At 41.1% G+C, this 17,934-nt stretch overlaps 1 protein-coding gene across 4 annotated transcripts in view; it reads right to left on the bottom strand.

Annotated features, from left to right (window-relative positions):
• The window catches only part of CDC42BPB (CDC42 binding protein kinase beta), a 102,238-nt gene that overhangs the window by 20,541 nt on the left and 63,763 nt on the right, over positions 1-17,934 (bottom strand). For 2 of the 4 annotated variants that reach the window (XM_083609380.1, XM_083609379.1), the window contains exons 15-26: positions 17,621-17,868; positions 17,327-17,432; positions 16,667-16,791; positions 15,301-15,406; positions 11,496-11,644; positions 9,905-9,999; positions 8,637-8,716; positions 5,655-5,705; positions 4,171-4,263; positions 3,659-3,733; positions 2,063-2,168; positions 1,492-1,628 (exon numbers count right to left, since the gene is read on the bottom strand). In XM_083609380.1, coding sequence (XP_083465506.1) covers positions 1,492-1,628; positions 2,063-2,168; positions 3,659-3,733; positions 4,171-4,263; positions 5,655-5,705; positions 8,637-8,716; positions 9,905-9,999; positions 11,496-11,644; positions 15,301-15,406; positions 16,667-16,791; positions 17,327-17,432; positions 17,621-17,868 — 1,371 coding nt within the window. The remainder of the gene's footprint in view (positions 1-1,491; positions 1,629-2,062; positions 2,169-3,658; positions 3,734-4,170; positions 4,264-5,654; positions 5,706-8,636; positions 8,717-9,904; positions 10,000-11,495; positions 11,645-15,300; positions 15,407-16,666; positions 16,792-17,326; positions 17,433-17,620; positions 17,869-17,934) is intronic. The other 2 variants (XM_083609381.1, XM_083609382.1) reach the window with 1 other exon arrangement.

Consider the following 17,934-nt stretch of genomic DNA (forward strand, 5'->3'; position numbering starts at 1 on the left):
TCCATGATGAACTCTGGAGTGCTATGGATCATGGAGCTATAAGAAACCAAACGGCATGCATAGTCATATGTGAATTCAAGCATGGAAATGCTAGTGTGTCTGGAAATATAGCTAGCTAAAGAAACTCCAGGGAAGACAGATTTTTTAAACATTCCTCTTTTACAAAACATTCCCCTTTTACAAAATTAACTTCAGGATGTGTGCACTTCAGCATTGCAACTGGAAAATATCAAAGAGAGCGTAAGATGATGAGAACATTTCTCTCTCCCATTTAAAGTTTGGCTAGAAACAAACCTCTATCACCTTTCCCAGAATTCTTTCTCAACTTTCAGTCTGTGGCAATCCAGCTGCCAGTTTCCAGAACTTTTTATCAAATCACCTGCTGTGCTCACTAGTATAAAGATTAGCACTAAGGGGATTACTATAAATTGTAAACAAAGCCTTGGGGGCTTTATCATAATTTGGGAAGATGGATGGATAGAGAGAGAATGGGTTTTCGGCACAATTCTAGGGAAGATCCTCTTATGCAGTTTGCCCCTTCTAGCATGCCAGATACTAGTGCAGAAGATACTAAGCCGTACGCCAAAGGAAAAATATTTTTGTAATATACTATGATAATCAAATGCCTTCCAGCTACTGCTGCTGTAAAGAAGCAGTACGCTAAAATGACACATAACAAGCATTTTGTTTTCTTCCCTTTAGCTTCTGCATAAAGTTTGTATTTTCAGTTGGACTTTCCAGCTTGGAATTCTAATGCCCCATCTTATGTGATATCAAACACACACAGATTCTTTTCTCATATATACTTGCGCGTCTCTGAAAAGCAACAGTTATTTTTTACACTAGTCTGCTGCTTAGTTAAGTGACAAAGCTATTTACATGTGCAACTTTCCATCTAGCTTTGATGCAGGGTGGGCCTCACGAGTTCATGGAGCGCACCACGATTACAGTACATTTTAGGAGATGCAATAGGAACCAAAAGCATACCAAAACCAACAGGAACCAAGAAACACAGATGATTTTGGTACACAGTGTTCTTTCGGTACCCTTGCTTCCTGTTTAACGAAACCAAATCCTTTTTTCTAATCTCTGCATTTTGCTGAAGTGGGGGTATGAAACCTGAAAGAAAGGTGATGTCTTTTTAAAGCAGTAAAGAATGAAATGTATTATTATATATCTATGATGTGAAGTGCAGATCAAACAAACAAAGCCCTCCTTTCAGGTTTTATACCCCACCTGAGCAAAATGCAGTGAAGAAATAATTACACAATATACTGTACTTTTTATTGTACACTTCCATGCTTGAAGATTATTATTTAATACGGCACTGAATGAATTAATTGAGTTTGTACCTAATAACCTATGCCAATCAAGCTACTGGATTTGGGGGTAAAAACACAGTAGTGTTTTTAAAGACAGGTGGGATTCAATTAACACTACTGTTAGAATCATAATTCTCTCCCTGCCTCTGCTCCTGTATAATTTTCCTACCTTGACGTAGCCTTTGTAGGCTGTTCCTATGCCTCTTTGAACATCTACCCCAAGGGGTCTCTTGGCTTGCTCTGGAGGTATAGGGCAGACTTGTGGTGCGCTGTCCTTGCAGGAAACATGGCATGCAAATGAACACACTAAGAAAGAAAAGGTGAACTTGTCAAAGTTCTTTGCTGTTACACAATAAAACCTAAATTTCAGTTAAAAATAAGGAGCACAGCATCATACAAGTACAGTGTATTGCTAGCATGAGGCTTTCTGATTAAAACAGTTGACACATGTGACTGATAACACAGCTTCAACTCTATGGGTCAAAATGGAATTGGAACTAATGGGCTCACATTAGTAACGTAAATAACCCGTTTCTGCAGCTGACCCTTCAAATATGGCGCAAATGACAATCATATTCAGCTTCCTTTGCAGTCACTTTTAACTTCTATTTTAGATCACCCAGCCTTTTGCTTTAAAGAGGCATATAACCATTTCCTCCAGGTAACTGTCTTGCTGCAATAAAGATGTAAAAATTATGCTGTTAAGTCTCTGAGTACTTAGAAGACTTAAGCCAACTTACCATCACAAGCGTAGCCCTGTCTAATCAATCCCACCATGAGGGAGGTGCAGTGGCTGCACTGAGTGGGGCTTGAAAAGGATTTGATACTGAGTTGATGAGCTTTAGGCTGGAATATAAATTCAGGGTAAATAACATTTTCAAAAGGTTAATAAAATGACAAGTAATTGTAAAATTGTATCAGTGGCAGAAGTTCCCACTTCAGTGGGCCTTGATTTGAAGAGGTGGCCCTGGTTATGCCTTCATTTACTTGCAATGGAATTTCAGCAGGAACCATTACTCCTGAACTGTGTACTGAATATTATTATTATTATTATTATTATTATTATTATTATTATTATTACTATTTGAGCATCTTTTTGAAATAATACTCAATGCAACTTACAAAATGTTTAAAATATGTAGAGATCTAGCAGTTCAAATTCTCTCTTGTTAACTAGAATACTTGTAGGAAGTAATGCTAAAAAATATGCTCTCTATACAAATCACACTATTTTCATTCCTACACTTAGCTGCATGGTAAAAGCAGTGGGCGACACACTTCTGAGACTGGGACTCCCTTGCTCTGCCATTGGGAGATGATCTCACCACCTATATGAGGGCAGAGATGTTTGCCCTTATATAAGTGGCTTGGCTTAGTGCTACATCTGAACCTAGGCTACTGGTTGCTTTGACTTGTTCTAGATTTCAGCCAAGGTGTGCTTTGACTTCCTGCTCATGGTTCGTCTGAGGGAGGCAAGCCACAAGCCCATGTTCAGATGCAACTCTATGCCATACCACGACTTAGCTAAGAACATGATAAGAATACTGCTAGGTCAAGCTAAATGCCCATCTAGTCCATCATCCTGTTCTTATAGCATCCAACCAGATGTCTGTGAAAAGCCCTATGGGAAGCTCTGAGTAGAGTGAAGCAGCAGGACCAGGACAAGAGTGAAGTGATCAATATTTTTACTAAGCCTTGGTTTTGCTTAGTACACTGATCAAGTGTGTTGAAATTGGTTCTTTCACTGGTTTTTCAGCACTGAAAGCTCTCTCTCGGGGGGGGGGGCATATTTGCTACCCACTCTTCATGGTGACGGGTGTGTAACAATTTTTAAATGAACACAGAAAATATACTGTGGTGGATTAGCATTGAATAAAGTTTTGCATCATGGCAAATTTTAACTATATGCAGACCAAGCAGACCAGAACTGCAACCTAAAGGAAATCTATTCCGGCACCCCAACAAAACTAAAGCAATGAGTAAGGACACCACACACAGGAGTGTTTAATAGCACAAGCCTGCACAACTTGCAGCCTACAAAATCATACACAGCTGATCTGCCCCATACTGGCTTGCTGTGTGTTTAACAACCCCATTGTTTTTACAGTCCCAAGGAGACAGCAGACCTGTTGGGCTGTTGGACACCTGGCAAATGGACTGCATAAGGCTTTGTAAACAGCTATGCAGGACCAATTTGAAATAATCCTAAGAGATGAAAATGACGAACTCAGACAAAATTAACATACAGATGGCTTATGAATGGGATATAATCATTTTCATATCTGCACCCCCCAAAAAAAAGTTCTAAGCAAAACAAGTCAACAAGTCCCCCCTACCTTTGGTACAGCTAGAGAAATGGACTGAATGGTGGGGGAAGGAGCAGCAGGCATCCTCTGAAGCCGATTTGGTTCCTGAATTGCAAAAAACTACAGTTGAGCAATTAAATACTTCCAGGATCCAATATGCATTTGGTTTGGCAACAACTCGAGTATCTTTTTTGAAGGTGAGTAAGAGCCGATATCACAAAACGCAGCATTGTTCCAAATTTACTAGAAGCAGGTTTGCAGATCAGAAAGACTCATAGGAAAGCCTGCACTCTAGCAAGCAGCAGAAGGTAAACAAGGAAGAAGATGGAGCTCAGCGATACACAGGGACCCAGGGAAAGGGGAGCAAAACAAATGGGAGCTCACAAAGCATGTACATTTAAACACTGACGAAAGTCAACACAGAAAGAAGCTGCGAGGAAAGAAAATGTTTTCTTGCGGACTGATGGCTGTAAACATACATTTGTAAATCTAGGGCTCCGCAAAATGCTTTAATCTGTATTAATGAAACAACGGCGGCTTACTTCTTGCTGCTGCTGCTCTGCAGTCACAACAGATGTCGATGGCGAGACCTCTGCTTTAGAACCCTGTGCCTCCTGCTCACTAACGGAATTTGTCTGCAAAGTGGGTTGGAGGAGAGGAGATAGTAAAGGAAGTTAGCTTCCAGCAACGGATCCCTGAGTAGCAGAACAAAACCAAGTTCACCTGGGGCACAAGAGCCTGTCTGCTCAGAAAATGCTTTGTGTAGAGCATTCTGCTGAGCTCTGTAATGTCAAGCTAGTTAACACCTACACTCTAAAAGGAAACCCTCCACCAACAAAGGCCACAGCTATATTATATAAGTGGAGTTGGCTGATGCTGAAAACCCCAAAATTGTGAAGTTATCAGTTCATTCTGAGATTAAGGTAAAGTATTAATACATGGCCTTCAAATACCCTTTGAAGGTTACTTCTAACTCACTGTAGGAACAGACAAGATCAGATCTGCCTGGCAAGGACTTACCTCCATATAGCAGGTGTGTGATTACACTGTGCTTGTGTGTTTTTGTCTCTCTGTATGTGTGTGTATGCACCCTCCCAATCACCATAAAATAAGACTTATACGGTATCTTCTTTGTTCATTATTGTTAAAGCCTCTTTAATGAGCATTAGATATGGAGATAGTACTAATGATTTCTGTATTTTAAAACAAACTGTTAAAAGATGAAATTTCTGGTGGGGAGGGGAGAACAAAACTGAGGACTTAGGAGGAAAATGCAGAAATGCACTATTATGTTGCATCTAAATAAAGGATAGAAAATGTTATAAAAATAACCCTTATTTTGCTGAACTATATGGCCTACTCATTTAAGATTTAGAACTGGGTTAGGTAATTCACTTAACAAAAACAAAACACTGTTCAGCAGCTAGAAGATGTAACACACACAAAATTTCATTCAAATTTTAAATGGGAAAATATAGCTATTAGTAGGTACAGAGCTAAGGTGTATTTAGAAGAATCATTTTTTGACTCTTAGATAATGGGCCTTTAAAAAATGCTAATATTGTTACCAAAATGAAATTCCACACTTTGGAGCTCTGAAATCTTACATAACAGAGCTAGTCTTTAATAATAATAGTCTTTAATAAGATGCTGTTAGAGAAAGAAAGGTCTTAGAAAATACATATGCTACAGTGGAGTTCATGTGCTGTTCATCTTATAGCAAGTTTCAATGGAAACAGGAAAAGTTTTGGCCCTGTCACTATTCTGCTGTCCACAATACAAATTGCTTTAAAAAGCATAAATCACCTTTAATACACATTGTAATTGCCACAGCAACTTCAAATGAGCAGTTTACAAGAGAACTCTTAGGAAATGAAGCTATTTCTATTTAGTCGGTTAATCTTCAGTATAATTTAATAAGCATGTATAAAGGAAACTAAAAAAAAAAAAGGTCACTAGTTTAGGATGGCAATTTTACACATACAGGTTACAGATTAGGGAGGTAAAGCCATCAGCATGAACTTACTTCTTCCCAAAAGGCTAGCAGAGAAGATGAAGACGAGGAAGAAACATTGTCCTTGTTGTAATAGATATGAGAGGATAAAATTGATCACTTTTTACCCAGGAACAAACCATCAGAGCGGCTATTAGCAAACTAACTAGGTAAGTTAGTAATTGGCAAAGTTTGCAGACTGCAAAGGCAACATTTTCCTGATATTCCCAAATTGTGCATTAGCAATATTAAATATTCCTCATATTACATCTGAACAGTGTTTGCTGTCGAATACAACCAACAAAATGTTGTCAGAGAAAACAGCAGCTCTGACTCGGTGAGTGGCCTTGGGAAAGCTCCTAGCACTCAGCCTCCTTTTCCCATCTGCAATACTGAAATATACTGATCTGTCTCAGCAGCTATTGCGAGGTCAAATGAGGTAAGGAACTCGAGAGTAAGTGCAACGTACAATAATAAACATTTCCTGCAGATGTATATAATGAAGGCAGATATTTGATCTTCATAAAAAATTCAACGCCTCACTATAAAGGGCTTTTAGATCTAACGTAGCAAATATCTTTCTACTTCCCAGTTGTCGGTAACAGCTAAGGTTTGGCACAACTTGTGATTGCATTCTAGTTTGTTTTCGAAGAGGCTGCAGAGTGGGTGGAGAGCAGCACACAGCACATCCTTCTGCAACAGCAACAAACCAGCGCCCACTTTCTGTGAGATGCAAGCAGCCTCTCTACAAAGACTTGCAGCCAATTTATCTTTTCCCTGGCAACCAACATGCAGTTTGAAAAGGAAATAAGGAAAGCCAGGAAGCTGCAAGAATAGATATAACTGTAGTTCCAGTGATCGCATGTGAAATCGTAGACCCAAACTCCATACAGGTTTTTATCTGAGCTGGGTTGTGACACATATCCTCTCTGGGCTTTATGAAATTCCAGATGCAGATGACTAGGCACTTGCAAGTAAGTCATACATCCCCCGAGGAAAGAAAAGTGGCATACAGAATTAGTCATGTCAGGTTAAGCACTCTTGATTTCTACTGACTTGGGAGTTTGTTCTATAAAACATGCAGAGTGGAAGAGAATTAAAAATACTTTCATTAAGATTTCATTTTTCACCGTGAATATGACTGTGCTGAATTTGTAATATGACTCTACACTGCATTTATTATATTACTGTTGTATCTTGTGACCTTCTCTAAGCTTTTGGCTTGCAACACATGAATTATATGATCGCTTGGTCTGATCAAGCAAGGCAATTGTTAGCATTCTTTTATCTGTTTGTGACGGTCATTCCAATCCCATTCCAATCCACAGATGAATTTCCATACAATAAAACAAATATGCAACCCATTAAGTATTGATAAGGACACTGAATATAAACTGTGCTCAAGTGTGTGTTTCTGACAAACACAGAACTCATTAGTTTAAGTAGGTGAATTTATCAAGAAGAGAATATATATATATATTTTTAAAGTGTCTAGCTACTAATCTTCAGTCACATCACCTAAAAGCTGAAGAAAGGGCCTATTTTTCCTGTCAGGCAAGCTGTAACTGACAGGTTTTGCAGTCTGCTTGGTCTGCTGGATAATTTAGTGGAGCAGCATAGCTTTGGGGATGTTCTTGTGATTTTATTTTTCTATAACCCATCTGTCTTTTAGTAACACTGTCATGTATCCCCTTTCCAACAGAGAGAGAAATAAATGAATGGAGCTGAGGAACATGTGGTCCTCAAAATGCTGTTAGAATACAACTGCCATGATATTGGCCCATTGCCAAGGTTGCTGGGACTGATGGGAGTTGTAGTCTAACAACAGTTAACTACTGCTGTATGGGATGAAACACACACACACACACACACACACACAGAGAGAGAGAGAGAGAGAGAGAGAGAGAGAGAGAGAGAGAATATACAGATATGGGAGATCTGAAAAATGGATACAGGTAGGCTCTCTCTTTGTTTAGCCTTAATGGGAGGTGGGTTTAATAGACAGCTAAAGGGAGGTGAACAGAGGCTAAATAAGCATGTATATATTAATACTGTAAGAGGAGCCAAACAGATATGGACCACAGAATAGGATATTTAAGTTTATGTTAGTGAAGAAAAAACACTCATTTCTCTTCTTCCACGCTGTGCTCTAACTTTAAACTACCAAAAAGTAAACTTCCAATTTACACAGCACTTTACAGTAAAAGCAAAAGAGAGGAACCCTGTCTCAAGGAGCATACAATTCAGATTGCTTGGGGGACAGGGTCCTTTTTCTTTATGAACTGCTATTACCTACTTCAATATCATATAATAAGTGAGTCTGAGTTAGAAAGAGATGAACCAGTTTTTGAATGTAATTATCTGTATCCACTTTGTTGCATACACTGCTATGATATCCCCACTTACTTGCCTTTCCCTCTAAAAAGGCCCAAATGTAACTCCTTGTAGGGGAGTTACACCAGCCCCTTGGTCATTGTGGCTGCACGCTTCTGAACCTTCTCCAGGTCTAGCAATATCCTTTTCAAGGTGAGACAACTGGAACTGTTAACAGTATTTCAAGTGCAGTCACACCATTGATTGATGAAATGGCATTATGACACGGGCAGTTTTATTTTCAATCCTTTCCCTAACAATCCCTAACATGGAATTCATTTTCTTCACGGGTGCCTTGACATCTTCACTGAACTATCCAATAAACACTAGCCCAGATCCCATTGGCATCTATGCAAAATTAGGGTTTTTCTCCCCAATGTGCTTAACTTTACATTTGCTGATGTTGAACTGCATTTGCCATTCTACTCCCCATTCATTTTTTGGAGATCCTTTTGGACCTCCTTTGGATTCCTTTTTGCAATTCTGATGGTATCATCAGAAAAACACAGCTACCCACTTCTCAGTCATAACTTTATGTCATTTATCAGTATAGATCCGGCTATCCTTCTGGCTCCACATTCCTTTTTAACATCCCAACTCACTATGTTTCCTGTGCAAAGGTTTAAGGGTGCTAATACTCACTCTGAAAGTCAGATCGTGAGCAAGAGGTGATGTATTGAAGTATTCAAAAATAGAATCCTGGAAGTCTGAAAGTTTGAGACCTGGAAAAAGAAAGCACAATTAATTAGTCATCATCCTGCTATTTTACTTTTTTTTAAAAAAAAATTGCAATAATCATCATGGTAGTGAACAGTATTAAATAAAATTACATTCCTAAAACAACTACAAAATGCATCACAAATTAGTAACTCAGAGTAAACCATCGGCATAGCTGGATCACCCCTCTGGGAAAGCCTGGGTAAAAAGTTGAGTTTTGAGAAGGTGCTTTAATGCCAATACTGTAGGTCCCCACCTGATGTTTGCTGGAAGCCTATTCCAAAGCCAGGCCTGAACCTTGTCTGGAATGGGTCTAGATAATGTGTATCTTCCAAGAATGTCTGAATCTTGATCGCCTTCCCCCAAAACAGGGCATTTTCAACTAGTGGATAGCTGTCACAAACTGCTGGTATTGGGGTGACTTTTTTTTTTTAAAGGAATGGCCATACCAAAGCCTCTTTAAGGGCAGTGGAGTCCACCCCCTTGTGTAAAGGCATGTAAATCACCTCCAGACCCAACCAGACATACCCTGCTGTCTTGATTTGATTAGTCATGAAGGACAGTGATTGAGAGGGCACTTAGCTGGATGCATAGCTGCAAGCACCTTGAGGTCTAATAATCTGAAACTGACCAAACAAAACAGGGCAAGATGTTGTACTGGCGGCCTGACTAGGAACTGTCATAATCATGACATCAAGGTGAGTGAGTTCTATCCTCAAAGTGTCATGCAAACATGGCACAACAGATCTTCGAAGAATCCAGTGGTGATCCCTCCATGGACAACTGTTAGACCACCCTGTACAGTTCCACTGGGAGACTACTTGAGGATGCCATGGAGGCACAAGGTATGTTTGCTGTCCTCATAGCCACACTGGGTAAGAATGATTATAACCAGTGCTCAGTCGACCTCAAAGTTATTTCTGCCACCTGTGTTCTAGTTGTCATCTGGCCTTTTTCATTGCTTCAGAGTCCCCAGAGTACCAGTGACAGAGTAGCTGAAGAAGTGTGCATGCACACAAAAGCTTATACCCAGAACAAACTTAGTTGGTCTCTAAGGTACTACTGGACATTTTTTGAAATTTTTTATTTATTTCGACTGCATCAGACCATCACGGCTACCTGCTTGAATCTAGTATCTACTGTCCATTCTACAGCAAGACAAGGGCCTCAACAGGATTTAGTGTCTACATTACCTGCATCCGTCCTGTATTTCTCCTCCAGCTTCTTCTTTAAAGTTTCAACTTCTTCCAAGAGTTCCCGATTTTTTGTTTCAGATTCCTTTAGTTTGCTAAATGGTGAAATGGAAACCTTGAAACATTTGGAACATAATAAAGCAAAACACTTTTCTTTGCCCTCGGGGGGCTCCAATGGATGTGGATTTGCTCAAGCTCTAGGTTGCTACACTGCCCAGTTTCAGAAAGAGAAGCCATGCGTCAGATGTACAAAACCAACTTCAAAAAAGCTTGCCAAAACCGTGACACTTCCTAACAACATGACACTTTCATGACCCATAATCCTGCACATGCTGGCTGGCTGGAGGAAGCCAGCTGCAAGTCTCTAACAGGGACAGAGATGCCCCAGGGCTTGCTGAAAACAACAACAGGCTAGCCAACCCACCCCCCTTCCTGCACTATGACAAAAGCCAATGCAAGAGCTCTAGGCTCAGGCTGCAGGGCTAGAATGCCTTGGCTTCCTGGCTGGAATTTGACCTAGGGTATCATGAGGAAGGAAATGACTGCTTGCTTGGCCACCTTTTTCTTCCGTCTCTCACAATCCCGATTCTTCCTCCTACACAGGAAATTCGGAACAGGGCTACTTCTTCTCTTGAAAGAGAAGCAGCCATTGTGGTGCAGGTGTTGATGGAAGTGATATGGGAAATGGTGCGGAGGTGTGGGGAGGTGAAAGGTGTATTGGGGAGGGGGTAGAAAATATGACTGGATGGGTTCTGCGCTCCATCCACCCATCATGACTTACAACTGAGAAAAGAAAAGCAGGCCACAGAATTACATGCTTCTTTCCCCCAGCTTGTGTTGTGTGCAATTCTTCCCCCCTCCCTTATGCTAATAGCCAAAAACCATGGCTAAGCGTTATGACCATACAAATGTTAACCATGACTAATGCTTGCCCATTTCAACCCTTGGTTTCAAAATGGTTGACATCCCTATAGTTAAAGCTTAAGAAGGTGCTGCAAGAAAAGCAGCGAGAGGAGGAGGAGGAACCCACAACTTGGCAGTTTGCTTTCCAAACAGACTTAAGGGCATTAGCCAGCATCCAAAAAGTTATGCAAATTCACCAAAGGGCTTTGCACGGCCAGTGGGATTATTTTTTACTGTTGTTTCTAAGAGCGACAACCCCAATGGCAAATCCCAAACTGCTTTTCAAAGCTTCCCCAAGTTTGAAAGAGTTCCTCGCTTTTCCCTTGGGCAGGAAGGAACTAGTTGCATTGTTCTTTGGATCTAGGTCAACCTTCCCCAACCTCGTGCCTTCTAGACATTTTGGACTACAACTCACCCCTAGCCCAAACTGAACTGGCTGGGGATGACAGAGGCTGGTAGCCCAAAACACCTGGAGGGCACCAGGCTGGTTGAGGGCTAATCTAGGCCACTATGCTTAAACTGTAATGCAAGGCAGAGGCTTAGGGCTGTTTATTTTGAGTGCTTAGACTCCCTGGCACATACACGTACTTTCAGAAATATGCATCAAAAAGTCAATTACATAAAGAATTACATGAATGCCATATTTTATATTAGAAAAGCAAAATTAAAGAATGATCTGAAACATTACCTTTCAAAGGACAAGTTGGCATCTTTAACCTTCCTTAACTCTTCCTGGACCAGCTGTTTGGCACGTATTTCAGCATCAAGAGCAGATTGCAGCTCCAACCTTGCTGACATATCCAACTTCTGACTACGTCTCACTTTCCAGAGTGGGTCCTATTGCAAAAAGCAATGGTTAATACTGCTAAAGAATTTATCACATGTGTTTAAATATTAAAAGCGATTAAAAAGCTTCAGTTGTATTCATCATCGTTAGCGAGGTAGGGGTGGAGGGGAGATGAGATCTTAAAAGGAAGACGGCATTCAGGGAAGAACAACATTTGTAATGGAATCCAACTTAAAAATTGGGGAGGTGGGGGTGGAATGCAGCTGGAAAATGTAGCTGAAACACAAACCTAGCAGTTTTACATTGAGAGCAAGAGCTGACCAAAAAATCCCCAGAGAATGAATTGACCAAAATATTGCCCTTGAGGGCCCCTGGTGGCCTGGCAGGATGGATGTAAATACAGAAACAAACAAAGCCAAGGACAAGTTTTAAAATTTGCTTCAAAGGTGCTTCAAAGAGGCAATTATTGGATTGATGATTTGCCAAAATCCATTTCACTGTGGAACTATCCGCTATCCTTTGTAAACAGATAAAATCACCATTTTCCCATTCTAGCCTGACATTTGACATTTTTTTTTTCATATTTTAATGTTTTTATACAGATTAGACTGTTACATTAGAGTCTCTAAAGAGCAACTGAGGCAGTAAACAATGACACCGTCCAAAGACTGTACGAGAAAGGAAACTAGCTCTGGGACTCACCCTTCCCCTGGCTTCCAATAGGAGAAACAACTCCTCTCCCTAGGGCCAATTCAGCTGTAACAAGCAGCATGTTGAGAAGGGAGATGGGAATGGGCAAAGGCACCAGCTGTTTAAGCCAATCTATTTCCTGAGAAGGGCTGCTTCCTTCTGCTATTGATTGCCAAGGGCAACGCTCCATCCTCATTTGGAACTTTTCTAAGTTCCATGCTAGATACCATCCCATTCCTGCCTTCTAGAATTCACTGAATGATGTGAGTCTTCATTTTCATTGATTCAAACTCTGTACACTCCTCTTCCTTCAAAATGGTGGCCCAAACTGGGTAGCATTAAATAAGTAAATACAATGAAAGATAGATAGAAGAACTGCCCAGTAATTTTCAAAAAAATACCCAAGGGGGGCGGGAATCTCAATTATAATGAGAACTGAAACAAGCCAAATATATGGTAACTGGTTCCAGAATCAATTCACAAATAATATACATTAGAATTAGGGAACGCAAAATGGATTCTCTTTGAGATGGCCACCAGTCTCAAATAGGATATTGTAGTACAGGAAAAAGTGCAGAAAAGAACAACTAGAATGATCAGGAGGCTGGGGCACCTTTGCTATGAAGAAAGGCTATAGCGTTTGTGGGGAGGTTAGTTTAAAACGAAGTTACCTGGGGAAGGGGAACATGATAGATATTTATAGAATTATGTATGGCATTGGGAAATCAGTAAGAGAAATGCCCCCCACCCCAGCAGTACAGTACCAATTAAACTTATTGGCAGGAAATTCCGTGCAGAAAAAAGGAAGCAGTTCTTCACACGGTATATGAGTCATTTGTGGAACTTGGAGACACAAGATGTGGTGACTACCACTAGCTCAGTTGGCTTTTAGGTGAGTCTATCAATGACTACTAGTCACGATGGCTCCACGTAATGTGACACTGAATAGCAGCTGTTGGTGGAATATCAAAAGCAAAGGGCTATAGCTGCTAGTAGGCTGCTGAGGACTACTGGCCTGATTCCAGCAAAGCAATTTTTATGTTCTTATGGAGAATGCAGGAGGGAGGCTTTGGGGGAGGAATGGTCTGCCTTTTCTCTCTCTATAACAAAAATATAAGAATGTCATCATGCAGCCCCATGGGAGGATCTGTAGTACAGCGTCACAATTCTGAATTTGCACGAAGTCAGGATGGGATAGGGGAGCAACATCAAAGGCAGGTTGCACAACAACATTTGCCATGACGTGGGAGCAAAAAGGGAGGTACGATGAGAAGGGGAACGTGGTGGTTTAAAGTAAAGGCAGACATTTGAGCAAAGCAGGGATGGAGAGAACGGAGAGGAAAATAGTAGTTTTTGAGCAACAACAGATGTTTAAATGAAGCAGCGATGAAGGCACACTGGGAGGAATAAAGTGGCAAATTTAAACAACGGCAGAGGTTTTGAGTGGAGCAAGCAGGAAGTGATGCAGGGGGCAGTGGAAGTTTAAACAAAGTTTGAGTACGACAGGAAGGGAATTTGGAATAGCTCTGTTGTTAGCTTTCTGGTGTTGTATCCATCATTTCTATTTCTTCTTGTTAAAACTGCGCTGTTTGGTTTTTTTTTAAAGGCAACCCTTCTGTGTCCTCCATCCCTGCTTTACTCCAACCTCTACTGTTGTCTAAAATCACCATTTTCCTCTCAGTGTGCCTCCACCCTCACTTTTACTCAAACTTCTGTAGTTATTGAAAACAACCACTTGCCTTCCTTTCAGTGTCCTCTGTTCTCGCTGTATTCAAGCTTCTCAGAGATAAAAGATTAGGAGCCCTCAAATATTCTATAGTACCTTCACAAAATGCATTTCACTATTGCTACCATGCGTTGCTTTTAACATGAAGTTCCAGATTCAGTGTAGTTAATTTAGAACAGATATTTTGTTAACAAGCAAATACTCACATCCACCAACTTAATTTAACCATCTCTAACTCAACAAGCTAACCAACAGGCTTGCTCTTAAGATTCTATTCATCTCAAAGATACAGTAACATATGTGGTGTGTGCACAAAAGGAGCTGCAGAGTAGGAGAGAGGATGAGGAACGGAAATGGGAGCGATCTGTGTACAAGGGAGAGTTGAGAAAAGTAAGGAGGAGGAGGGGAAAAGGGGAGTGAATGTGAAAAAGAGGGTGCAAAGAGAGCTGCAAAAAAGGAGGAAGTAGGAAACGTGTGGATGGGGGTGAAGATGAAAGCATGGCTTCATAACTGGGTAGAAGCTGAAAAGGCCGCTTAGTAGTTGCAATGTGTGGGGATGAGGAATATGCAGGTGGTAACCATGGGGTGGAGGGATGCGGGTGGCGCTGTGGGTTAAACCACTGAGCCTAGGACTTGCCGATCAGAAGGTTGGCGGTTCGAATCCCCGCGATGGGGTGAGCTCCAGTTACTCGGTCCCTGCTCCTGCCAACCTAGCAGTTCGAAAGCACGTCAAAAGTGCAAGTAGATAAATAGGTACTGCTCCAGCGGGAAGGTAAACGGCGTTTCTGTGCGCTGCTCTGGTTCGCCAGAAGCGGCTTATTCATGCTGGCCACATGACCCAGAAGCTGTACGCCGGCTCCCTTGGCCAATAAAGTGAGATGAGCGCCGCAACCCCAGAGTCGGTCACGACTGGACCTAATGGTCAGGGGACCCTTTACCTTTAACCATGGGGTGGGGTGTGTGCAGGGTGGAGACTACACAGAAGGAGGGGGAGGAGGGGTGGACATGGGACTGAAGATTAAAATGGATGCAAAGAAGGGCTGCAGAATAGAAGGGGGTTCAGAAATGGGGCTGAGAAGGTGAAAAGTGAGCATTGTAGTCGCCTAGGGTGGGAAGGGGACGCTATTGTTGGCTAATGTGTAGTGCAGGGGGTTGGCAATTGGAGCGAACGAGGAAACAAACCCTTAATCATTTTTAAAAGAACTTCTGGATTCATTGAAGATACACAAAATTGGAGGCCCCTCAAATTGTAAAGCTTTCCAGTTAACCAGTTAAGATATTCATGCTTACCAAAGTCCTTGATCCCAGACTGGAGCTTCTTAAAGATTCAAGTTCTTCTGTCATCTTAGAAGCTAAAGCTTGAAGATAGCCACGGGCATCTTTTTCATCACTCACCCTAGTGCACAATCATAAAGAGTCACTCCTTTATATTGATAAAGGACACAGGCACACACACATTCAATAACATGTTATCACCCGTTTCAGTGTTCAAACCATAAAATGTTGCTTTTCTTGCATGAAAATTTTCAGGATTAAACTCAGCAGACACAGCCAGGGTAGTTTTCCCTACAACCATCCCAAGGTAGACCTATTGTAACACTCCTGCTGTGGAGATAATTAAGCAGCAAAGTTTATTGACAGGGGAAATTTGGAGTTTGTGATGACCTGTGAATTCCCATCTCTGAGGTACTAAGAATGGGCCAACCTTGTTTGATGAGAGCTACTCTTGATGGACAGACAGGGTCATGTGAAGACCACTCCAAAGGGAATGAGCTTCCCCTTTAGTTCAAGGAATGTATTAAGAACCTGTAAACAGCCCAAAGCAATAATAAAATAACAATTTGCAACAACCACGAAAGAGCCTAACTGAGATATTGCTGCTTAACAGGCAGTGCTGGTCTGGGAGGAAAGGGAGAAACCGTTTTCTTTGATATTCTTAGACCACTTGATAGCTCAGTCAGTAGAGCATGAGACTCAGTAGAGTATGAGGCAATCTCAGGGACATGGGTTCGAGTCCCACACTGGGCAAAAGATTCCATTGAAGGACTAGATGACCCTCATGGTCCCTTCCAACTCTACAATTCTCCGATTCTTTTGTGATTCAACAAAAGGAGCTCTTTCCATCAGATAAGACTGCCCTACCCTTAAGGAGAATGTAATTTGTGTTGAGATTGTTCGTATGTGGTTGTTAGGAGCATTATAAACTCCTTTTGGAAAAGGCTGTGGCATAATGGTTTCAATCTTCCCCCTACATGTCTGTGTTACGATGTGAATTTTTAAAAAATCTTTGAAGGATCTACACTGCCTCATTTATAAGTCTGGCACAAGAATCATAAGGTTGACTTTAAAAAAGAAGAACTGAAACAAAGAACTGATGAACAGCCAGGCTGCAACCTTTTCATTTAATACAAATTAATTTTTAATGTATGACCTAGACATTCTCACTTTGGTGAAATCAGTTGACATAGAAGGTTAATAAAGTTCCTGTAAGGGTAATAAAAATGAGGGAGCCAGTGTGTATCAATCAATATTTGTGGCTGCATGTGATTTCTGAAGTGTATCATCTACAAGATGACACATTTCCGTTCTATGGGAGCCTTCCCTCTGCTAATACAGCACTAATTTATTTTTCAAAGGATCCTCAAAATGCACATACCACTGAATAATTTCTGCAATTTGAGCTTCCCAGTGGGCAACAGATTCCTTCTTTGCCGCCAAATCCTGAAGCTCATCTTCTAGCTGCCTGTTTTGTGATGTTAGTTTATCCACAAAGGAACAAAGCTGCAATGAGAAAATTAGAAGTTTTCATAACTGTAATTTAATGTAACTTTGAACCTCCTGCAGCAAATGCGTAAAACCGCCTGCAACATTTTGTTTTCCAAACAGTCAAATTAAGCCAGCCCAGTTAAGTGGCAAAGTATGTGTATAAGCAGCACTGAAGGCTTCTTTGGTTTTAATAACAGAGATGAAACACCCAGATTTTCACATCTGACATGGAATAGTCAGACTTTCACACACAATTAAAACCACTGTATTATTTTTTTTGAAAATTATTTGTAGCCTCTCTTGAATTAGGAGCAGGGCAGGGAACTCTAAAATGGTATTTGAATTATAGAAATAAAACATAAGATATCTTGGGGTAGCCAACGTGCCCTCCAGGTGTTGCTGAACTACAAATCCCATCATCCCTTACCATTTGCCATGCATGCTGGGGCTAATGGGAACTGAAGTCCATAGCATCTGGAGGAAGCCACGTGGGCGATTACTGTTGTATCTGATGAAAAACTGTGCTTCTTCACAGGTTATGACAATTTACCTTCTCATTTTCGGTTGTTATTTTCTTGTTATCTTCAAAGAGCATGGTTCTCTCTCGCTCATATTTCTCTTTCAGAGTTCCCACTGTTTCCTCCATCTCGCTGTGCCTACAAGCGTGAAATAATATCATGTAAATGCCATTTCACAGAACAAAGAAACTATTGCTGCTTTTTATGGAGTTGAGTACATAAATCTTATTTAGTTTTTGGATGCCACATTATGTATAGTGACATTTTTTTTGGCGGGGGGGGGGGAGGGGAATGTTTCCAAGAAAGCAGTTGTACACAGAACTTACTTCTCCCGTTTGGCCTTATCCAATTTATCTTTTAACATCATGATCTCTTTCTGCAGTGCTAGCTGATGGCTTTCTAAGTCATGCACCTCCTTTTTCACATTTTTTACTTCCAAGACATGGGATGCTTCTCGCCTGACCAGCTCCTCTTCGTAAAACAAGATTTTCTTCTCCAGCTCTGACTTCATTTTGGCCAGTTCCTGCTGATGCTCATGCATGGCCACGCCAGCAGCACGACCTCCCTGCTTTATCTGCACAAGAGCAGGGGGAAATGTCACACAGACAACACCACAATACAGTACATTCAATATTAGAGA

This window comes from Podarcis filfolensis (genome assembly GCF_964270895.1).
Source record: "Podarcis filfolensis genome assembly, chromosome: 1".
Classification (NCBI taxonomy): domain Eukaryota; kingdom Metazoa; phylum Chordata; class Lepidosauria; order Squamata; family Lacertidae; genus Podarcis; species Podarcis filfolensis.